This window comes from Patella vulgata, chromosome 3 (assembly GCF_932274485.2).
Source record: "Patella vulgata chromosome 3, xgPatVulg1.2, whole genome shotgun sequence".
NCBI lineage: Eukaryota > Metazoa > Mollusca > Gastropoda > Patellidae > Patella > Patella vulgata.
Genome location: NC_065881.2, coordinates 41,934,645 through 41,945,062, shown reverse-complemented (window position 1 = coordinate 41,945,062; position 10,418 = coordinate 41,934,645). Strand labels below are relative to the sequence as shown.

The 10,418-nt window shown below is 36.5% G+C and overlaps 1 protein-coding gene across 1 annotated transcript in view; it reads left to right on the top strand.

The window, feature by feature from the left end:
• Positions 1 to 59: 59 nt before the first annotated feature.
• Positions 60 to 10,418, top strand: part of LOC126815231 (ATP-dependent RNA helicase DDX1) — a 65,352-nt gene continuing 54,993 nt past the window's right edge. Inside the window, exon 1 of the mRNA XM_050540789.1 lies at positions 60 to 126. Coding sequence (XP_050396746.1) covers positions 111 to 126 — 16 coding nt within the window. The 5' untranslated portion in view covers positions 60 to 110. The remainder of the gene's footprint in view (positions 127 to 10,418) is intronic.

Here is a 10,418-nt window from a genome sequence, read left to right as displayed (position 1 = left end):
ATTATTGTAGTAGAATCGTAAATTTTAAGATAACTACGAAACAACCAAATAAAATTCCTAGCTCTGTATTACTATAAGTGAAGAAACCACACATTGCATATTCAGCGAAAATGACTGCTTTCGAAGGTTTGTATTTATCTAGTAATTTATGAATGGCAATCTTTTAGAATTACCCATGCAAGTGCTTTAAAGTGCTGTTTCTGATATAAGAAGCTCACCTGCTGTGTTGTCACGAATAACAACTTTGGCAAATTATCAAAACATCGTTGTTGAAAAGGTAGGCCTAAACTACTCCAGGGTGCCTTGAGGTTTCGTTCACACGTAACCTCAAGGATCTTTAAGCCGTCCCTTCTTAGAGCAATGAGCCACTGAATTGTTGGCGCATCAAATAGCCACGAGCTGAAAGGCGTCAGTCGATAAATTCTAAATGCATGTCCTACCTTATTGTGTTATCCACCTCTGAACAACAATAACACTTACTGACAGACAAACGTTGTTCAGTGAAACAGCAGGTTTATCCAATATCACATACACCAGCATTTATTTCAGTCGCCATGTTGGGATAGTTTGACCTTTTTTTGACGTCATATCCTCCGCATTAAAATTTGATGATCCCTGTTTTACGCGAAACGAAATTAATTTTTGTACAATAATTTTATGGATTGCGTATATGTACTGTTTTTGTAGAGGTTTTATATCGGAAATGAAGACGATGTTTGTTGAAGAATAATTAGGTCGCTCTTCACACGTAGTTGAAAATACACCACGTCTATTGAGAACTTAATAATTATTTGTTGCATGAGTAATTAGTAGTAGTATGCCTAGATCATGACCATTGCTTGAAATGAGGATTCTTCTACAACGGCACCAAAAATTTATAAATGCCGTAACAAAAATTAGCTGACAATTATAAGGCACGGCTGCCTTTCTTCATATTTAACAAATTATGTACTGTTGTCATTTTCCGTCACTGAACGTGCAACTTTTATATTTGTAGATAGACAAACTGCCCGTGCAATGATTTTCTGTGTCAATTAATCTGGTTCTAATTGCGTTTGGTGGTACTGTCATAAGTATAAAATTATACAGATTCCTCTTGGAGTAATAAAGTCATCGAAATTCTTTTTCCTTTCGATCCTTTAGTTATTCGTGTTCCCAATGGTTGCCATCATGTCATAACCTTCTATAATAAGGGCGCTATTTTAGAAAGTGAGCATTCTTATGAAAAAATGAATTATAAGGGTATGCTTGGGACACTATTTACAACTAAATCTTGCATTTCTGAATTATTGACCTAATCCCAAGCCCAGCCACCCCTGGACGAATGTATGATATATTGAAAAGTTATTACCTATGCATTTCATACGTCTACCAGGCATCGATATTTCCGCGCACGGCATGCGCAGGCTCATTTTCATGAAAAATTTTTTTTGCAGGCACATTTTTAAAGATGTAGCCACGCCGGCCAGCGCCTGCGCCCGGCACTATTTTTTGCTGCCCAGCACAAAGAAAAAAAATCGAAAAAGGCCCAGTCGTATTTAAACCCCTTCGTCCTTCTCTGTACACAAACTCGGCGCTCGAAATTTACCACAGCAATTAAACGGCAAAGCCATGGTAAAAGCCGACATACGCAAACCATGTCTGTCACGGCATAATTTATTTTTGTGTGCCGTAGTAGACCCTATCATCCCAAATTAGTTAAAAGAAAGATGTATTGGTATTTTGTTTATTTATACTTAGAAGATGTGTAGGCCTAGGTCTATTCATTTTACAATTATTCTACGGTCTTTATATTTGTTTATTTGCCGTAAATAGGTCACCCAGACCAATTTACGGCACTCCAATGTTAAAGGTTTGAATGTCGTAATTGTCCAACACGTGCCTGCAAATTTTCACGATGGTCTTATTTTATTTCTTACCTGTGTTGACCGTGGATTTGCTACGGCCCGAGAGTAGGACTAGGAGGACGATGAGAGTTTTCTCAGTTTCGGCCTGACCTGATTCTCATTCCACCGTAATAATAATAATATTCGTGAGACACGTACAACAACTTTACAAACAAGTCAAATAATACAACATGTTTTAATTATCAATATCTACAGGTTGTCATAATTGGTTGTACTCAAATAAAACACAAACACCGTTTTAATAATTTTTAATCTCAAAGTAATGAAGTAATATTTGAAAAAAAAACCCAACAAAACAACAAATACCGAAAGGTCCTCAACTTATCTATCCAGAGAAACAGAGTGGGGCGGGACAATTTTATGCTCGGTCGCCGGTCGGGTGGTGTCAAAAAGTTTTTAGATCCCTGTATCATTGACGAAAATTAAGTGAATTTGGTAAAATTTGAATATATAAATGGAAATTTGATTTGCACTGAACCAAATACAAAAGGCAGCAGATGCTCTGAAAATACACCAAGAAGGGTTTAATTTTCATAAAAGACCACGCCCCCTCCCAAAATTCTTTTTTGCCTCGCTCCGCTCGCCAAATATATTTTAACACCACTCACCAAATCCTGGCTACATCCCTGTGTTTCAGTATGACCCTGCAGGCACATTTTAAAGTGTGTGCGCAGGCACACTCAACTTTTATAGAGCCCTGACGTCTACATGTATATAAAAGGCATAACTTTTTGATACGTGTACACGTGGACAACGGCGCAATTTGAGCTATTTTTATACGCCCACACTTTCATGTGGACGTATATTGTCGTCAACCCCTGTCCGTCCGTCCTTCCACAATTGTTTGTGAACAGTCTACAGGTCACAATCTTTATCCAATTTCAATGAAACTTGAAATATAGGTTTATCACCCTAAGATCTCGGTTCCTTTCGATATTGGCATCTATCGGACCGTAACTTCATGGATTATGGCTCCTGATTGTACGAAAAATCATGTTTTTGGCTTGTGAACACTGTAGAGGTCACAATTTTTATCCGATTTCGTTGAAACTTGAAATATAAGTTTATAACCCAAAGATCTTGGTTCCTTTCGATATTCGCGCATATTGGACTGTAACTTACTGAATTATGGCTCCTGATTTTACGAAAAATCGCGTTTTTAGCTTGTGGACCCTATAGAGGTCATAATTTTTATCCGATTTAAAAAAACGTATTATTATATCACCGTTACACCCTAAAGACTACTTTCCATTTTTTGTGAAAATCGGCCCAAAACTGACAGACAAAATGGCCGCCCTCATTCTCAAATTGCGTAAAATATGGTATATCAAGGTTGTGGACACAATAGAGATCACAATTTTTATCCGATTTTGTTGAAACTTGAAATGTAAGTTTATAACTCAAAGATCTTGGTTCCTTTCGATATTTGCGCATATCGAATTGTAATTTCCTGAATTATGGCCCTTGATTGTAGGAAAATCACTTTCATTTTAGCTTGTTTTCTATCCATCTCTCGAAAATGTGGGCGTATCCTGCCTGGCAGCCGCTGGTTATTACCGTGGCAGTCTGTGTTTGCTTCAGCTTTTACTTTTTACGACAGTTTTGCCGTTATGCCGTGGTAAATTCTAGCATAGGCGGTATGCTTGAGATTATTATTTATAAAATGTTATTAAATGTTCATTACAATATAAATCCTTAAATTTGACGGCGTTCGTCGAATGTTTCATCGCTACCGGTTGATTATGATAGCTTCTGTCTTGTCAATGTCACGTGACATTTTCCCGCTTTTTCTATCGTTGAAAATATCTATAATAAAGCATTGAGTCTTGTATCACACACACAGCAACTAAAATAAAAGGGCTGAGTGCCATTTTAAGTAAGAGACTCAGAATATCAAAGAGTAACATCTAACTTGTTGGATTAGGCCTAAACAGGCTACTAACTAGACAGATTTCTTCGATTATTATGAACAAGCTACTTAACTTTGGTTATTCCTAAACTTGAAATCAACTCCCGTTCAATAAAATCCATTGCACAACTAAATATCCCAACGAATGAAAAAGTTCACTCTTAAGTTGATGACAACAATGCTTTCGTCACGTGTTGGGCGAAACCACTGCAGCTGTTGCAGGGGTGCTTTAATCTTGACAGATAGTTTGACAACCAACGTGTTGGAATGAAAACAAACCGCGATCATTAGATCGTTCGAGTTTGGGCAACGAAAAATATGAACTGAAGGCAATTACACAGGAGATTTATATTGAAACCTACAAACTTCTGGTTAACACATGACCTATAAACACATACTCGACCACCTTGAACGAAACAACACATTAACATCCCTAAACCATGGCTTCAGATCAGGCTACTCCTGCGAAATCCAGTTACTAACAACAGGCCACGGTCTCCTACAACAACATGACAACAGATCACACATAGATATAACGATTCTTGACTTCTCTAAAGCATTCGATAGAGTCCCTCAATGAGAGTCTCCTCCACAAGATGTCATTGTAAGGCATAGATGGCAACATAAACATTTGGCACCAGGACTTTCTCACAAACAGATCCATGAAGGTAGTAGTAGATGGAGAATCATCTGAGCCTGTTGCAGTCGACTCTTGAGTTCCCGAGGGAACAGTGCTTGGCCCCCTAGTCTTCCTCTGCCACATAAACAACCTTCCTGACTGTGTGAAATCTACAGTTCGCTTATTTGCTGATGACTGCCTCCTTTACAGACACATCAGAACTAGACGAGACCACCTGCAACTTCAATCGGACCTCCAAGCTTTAGAGAACCTAAGAGTTCAGCACCCAGATCACGAAGATCTCAAAGCCAGCTCTACCCTTGGTTTTCTGAAGAGAACACTCAAACACTGTACACCGACCTGCAGGAAAACAGCCTACTTATCGTTAGCGAGATCCATGCTAGAATACAGCTCCATTGTCTGGGACCCATACCTCCAGAAGGACATCAACAAACTGGAACAAGTCCAACGCCATGCCGTGCGCTTCATCTCTGGAGACTACATATTACGAGAACAGGGCTGTGTCACAAAGATGTCAACTACCACCAATACTAGACAGAAGAAAGATGGCGCGACTGACATTTTTCTACAAGGTGGCTGAGGGGCTGGTGCCAGCAATGCCTATTGACTCCTATCTGACTCCTATTCGTGGTAAATGGTTAATTAGACCAAAATAATTTGACAATTATACTAGTGGAAATATTATTGATAGACAAGCCAGTAATCATTGTAAGTGCTTCAAACCCATAAACTGTAAAAGTGACCTGTATAAACATTCTTTTTTCCCAGTACATCAGTGTGAATAGTCACACACCTCTCTTCCGCTGCAATTATACCGGAAGGTCCTGCAGTGTATACATTCAGATTACCAGTCAATCAAATTTTATTTACAATGAAAATTTCACTATTTGCCACATGTTGTAAGACAATTTGGAGACTATTTGCCACATGTGGCAAGTCTCTGTACAGCAATTATCAACCGATTTTAATGAAACTTACAGATTATAATAACAGTGACAATATCTCTGAGTAGCCAAACTTTCGGCCACTTCGGGTTCGCGGTTTCCACATTTCATGTGGCACGGCTACAGTCCGCAATAGTCAACTAATTTCAATGAAACTTACAGTTTATGATAACATTAATAATATCTCAAAGTGGCCAAAGTTTCAGCCACTTCTGGTTAGCAGTTTCCGGAATAAAAGGTTACCACACATTTCATGTGGTACGGCTACAGACCGCAATTACCAGTCAATTTCAATGAAACTTGCAGATTATAATTACATTAATTAATAATATCTCAGAGTAGGCAAAGTTTCAACCACTTCCGGTTAGCAGTTTCCGAGATATCAGGTTACCACACATTTCATGTTGCACGGCTACAGACCACAATTACAAACCGATTTCAATGAAACTTGCAGATTATAATTACATTAATAATAACTCAGAGTAGGCAAAGTTTCGGCCACTTCATGTGGCACGACTGCAGACCACAATTATCAACCGATATCCACGAAACTTACAGAATATGATAACATTAATAATATCTCAGAGCAGCCAAAATTGGTTAGCAGTTTCCGAGATATCAGGTTACCACACATTTTGTGTGGCACGACTGCAGACCACAATTATCAACCGATAGCCATGAAACTTACAGAATATGATAACATTAATAATATCTCCCAGTTGCCAAAATTTAGACCACTTCAGAGATAACAGGTTACAACACATTTCATGTAACAATTGCGGTCTGTAGTTGTAAGGCTATTTTGAATTTCTTGCTTACCACATGTGGCAAATAGCCTCTGCCGTAAAAACAAAGTGATATATAAACTAAAAATATCCTATCTTATTTATGTTATAAATAATTTAACAAAGATCATGAAGCTCGTCTCCGAAGTGTATTGTTAATTTGATAGTATTCTTTCAATCTCCGTCTAATTTCCGGTGAGTAATCTGCAGGCGCAAAGGGAACTTTGTCCGGGCTATTTAATGGATTACCGCGATGATAATCTGCCTAATCTTACTCGGTATTCACCATGGATCACTGCGTTAGTGATTTTAATGAATTTTGTGACCGTCAGTTTGGTATAAGTACAAGCTAGGCAATATGGAAAGAAAAGTATGACCGTATAGTTGACTACCTGGGTAGTGGGTGAAAGAGAAGGGCTTTGAGTTATAAAGCAGTTTCCATCGATAGGTCTACATGACATACTTTGTGAACCTACAAGTACCAAAGAAAAGGTAAGATTACCAAGTTACGAATCTATTTTATCTTTTCACAAATCGTTTCTGACGTGAAAGTAGAAGGTAAATCAAAATGCTTGGAATCGACTGAATTATTGAATAGTAGATATTCCAGTATTTTCATTCATTCACTCCAGGGAAACTGATTAGTGATTTCGCATTAATTTCTGAAATTCAGTTTTATTCTACCTAGTACAAGTGGGCTTTTGAAATTTGCGATTTTTCCGTAGACAATTTCTGCCATTAATATGGGTGAGCTATCTTGTCTTGCAACAGATTTTTATTCATTTTGATACAATAATAGGACCCAGATCTTATGTCATCTAACTAGTCTAGGCTATAGTATTAGTACCGTAATTCATTTTTTTCTTACACTAATAATAATAGTAATATTACTTATTAGTAATAAACTCATAAGGAATAGCCAAAAATTGCATTTTAATCTCATACTCATAATAGCAGATTACGGCTTGCTTATGTTATTATTAGCATGTTAAATCACCTGAATAAAACCAGACTGAAAGATCAAAAGATTAACTTTTAAATCACCTGGCTAAAATATGTCTGACATTAGTGACAACGAATAGATTATTAGGCTCTATTTTTTTTATCTTTACATTCATATTAGCCTAGTACTAGTAGTAGGCCTATTTATATGACCCTTTTTAACCGTGCAAAATTATTGTATTTTTGGAATGAGAGGATAGTGTGCTCATGTGTTGGCAATAATAATAGCAGGATAGAAAAATGTCCCTTCTCAACCATCATGGACGAGTTTACCACAGCAGTGAGATCAGCCAAGAAAGGCAAAAATTTAACCAGATCCTGTTTCACAGATTATAATTTCAACAGAAAAAGAAAGCCTGTGAAGGCTAATTTTAACGACAACAGGTAAGTGTTCAGATGACATGGGTAACCACCACATAAGAAAATGTTCTTAGGGAGTGATGTAATTATTGTGATTGTCCAGTTAAAATATGATCCAAAAAGGATGGTAAAATACAAGGAGTGTCACATGCAATTTCTTTAAATACCTGTATACATGCTTTTGTAGCTAAATACTTTCTTTTTCAGAAAAATTCAAGTATCAGGTGCCAATATACTACATCTTCAAACCTTGAAGGACAGTCCAATCTCATACTTGGCGATTGGCACAGCAGACTCCATAACAACACCCGTTGCCCGTTGGCCCTCAATTTATTGGATCCCTACTTGCATTATCATGTACTGAATAATGTATCTATATTGATTTGGGCCTGTATAGGTTTTTCAGCAAAATTGCAGATGTAAAACCGTAATAAAAACAATATCATTATTTATCCCACTATGTTTTCAATATCAAAGACATAATGCAGTATTTTATTTTCCATTTTTATTTCTCAATAAGATATCGCATAAAATTTGTTAAAATGCAACAGACAAGTCAGCCAAAATCGGGTTAAATTGTTTTGCCATATTTTCAATGATAATATTTCTGTGTTGCCATATAACAAGAGAGCGAAGTCTATCAAACATATAATTGATCCAATTAGTAAATAAATAGCTACGATCTTGAGAAGAAATTCCAAACATATTTGATATGCGTTTAAAATCAAAGTCCTGTCTTAATTTTATTAGCACTAATAGAAGTTGATCATCTAGAGAAACACTGACTAATTAAGCTGCTACTATTCTTAGAAAATTCAAATGGTAACTTATAAAAAACAGTCATAAGGAAAGCCAGTGTAATATTGAAATGAATCTTTTTTAAAGTTGAACATCTAAAACATTGCGCTAATAGGTTCATACTAGTTCCTTTATTTACTTAATGAACTTGACTGCGTTTAAGATTTTCATTTTCCATAATTAACTTTGCATATTCTTCCTTCATTTTCATATTTTCTGCAGCAAGGGCCAAGATGTCAATCGGTTGAAATCCTGAAAAATATACACATTAAATAGATAATAATATGTATTTAAGGCACCCCTTACCAAGTGACAACTCAACCAAGAACAGAGAACTCTGATAAATGTGGTGAAATAGTTTTTCCAAAACCAGTTGATGTACATTTAGATTTAAATCAGATAGAAAAGATGAAAGTTGAGTGGAAATAAATATATGTAAAGCAAGATGAAGTCATAAAAATAGAGAGATCCACAAGAAATAATAATAACACCTGGATGAAAGAAAGTGTGGTGTTACTGCCTCAAACTTTGGAGCTGTTATGAAAAGAAAGGAATAAACGATTCATTTTTAAAAAACGCTTTTGACAAAAGTAATTTTTATTCTGTTCCCACTTCTTATGGGCAAGCAAATGAAAGCATTGCTAAACAAATGTATATCAAACAGACCTGGAATCATATTCATGACATTGGACTTGTAATAAATCCAGCTTTTCTTTTTTTAGGTGCTACACCAGATGCAATTGTTTGTGATAAATTAAATGTCCTTTTCAGCTCGAGATATGACACTTACAGGGGCATGTAATAAACTGAAAGATTTCTTTTTAATCCAAAATGATGATGAATATAAATTGTCTAGAAACCATATTCACTGGTTTCAGATTCAGGGACTTAACTTCCATAACTGGGGCTCAATTTTGCGATTTTGTCAATAAAATCATTCATTGCCTGGATTATTAGGCCTGATAATGCCCCATGCAACCGCCTTCCAGCAACCCTTTGTAGGGCCGGTACAGATGATTTAGGAATTCCACAAGGATCAGTCCTTGGACCTGTCCTTTCTGTAATGTATACTTAGAATTTAGGACAACTAATCGATAATTGTGATTTCTTATGCAGATGATACACAGCTGATTGAAAATTACTCTGTTTCAAAAACTGTTCCATCCCCAAATTCTGACATCAAATTGTGTACACATGACATGTCGTCGCACCTGTCTGTCCGTCCACAATTTGTTTGTGGACACTCTACAGGTCACAATTTTTATCCAATTTTGACGAAACTTGAAATATAGGTCTATCTCCCACAGATCTCGGTTCCTGTTGATATTGGCATGTAGCGGACCATAACTTTATGGATTATGGCCCCTGATTGTACGATTGATCCGATTTTGATGAAACTTGAAATGCATGTTTATAACCCAAAAATCTTCTTTCCTTTCGATATTCGCGCATATCGGATCATAACTTCCTGAATTATGGCCCCTGATTGTACGGAAATCGTGTTTTTAGCTTGTGGTCTCTATAGATATCACAATTTTTATCCGATTTAAAAAAAAAACCTGTCAATATATCACAGTTATACACTAATGATGGTCGAGTTCAAATTTCGTGAAAATCTGACAAAAACTGACGGACAAAATGGCCACCCATTGTACGCAAATAGTGTAAAATATGGTATGTCAAGGTTGTGGACCTCTTAGAGATCACAATTTTGATCTGATTTTGATCTGATTTTGATGAACCTTGAAATGCATGATTATAACCAAAAGATCTTGGTTCCTTTCGTTATTCGCGCATCTTGGATCGTATCTTCCTGAATTATGGCCCTTGATTGTACGAAAAATCACGTTTTGAGCTTGTGGTCTCTATAGATATCACAATTTTTATCCAATTGATAACAAAAAAGTGTGAATATATCACAGTTACACACTAATGATGGTTTGTGAAAATCGGACAAAAATGGCTGCCCCTTCTACGCAAATAGTGTAAAATTATGGTATATCAAGGTTGTGGACAACTTTATCATAAAGGTCTTGGTTCCTTTTGAGAATCACACAGAGATGTCACAATTTT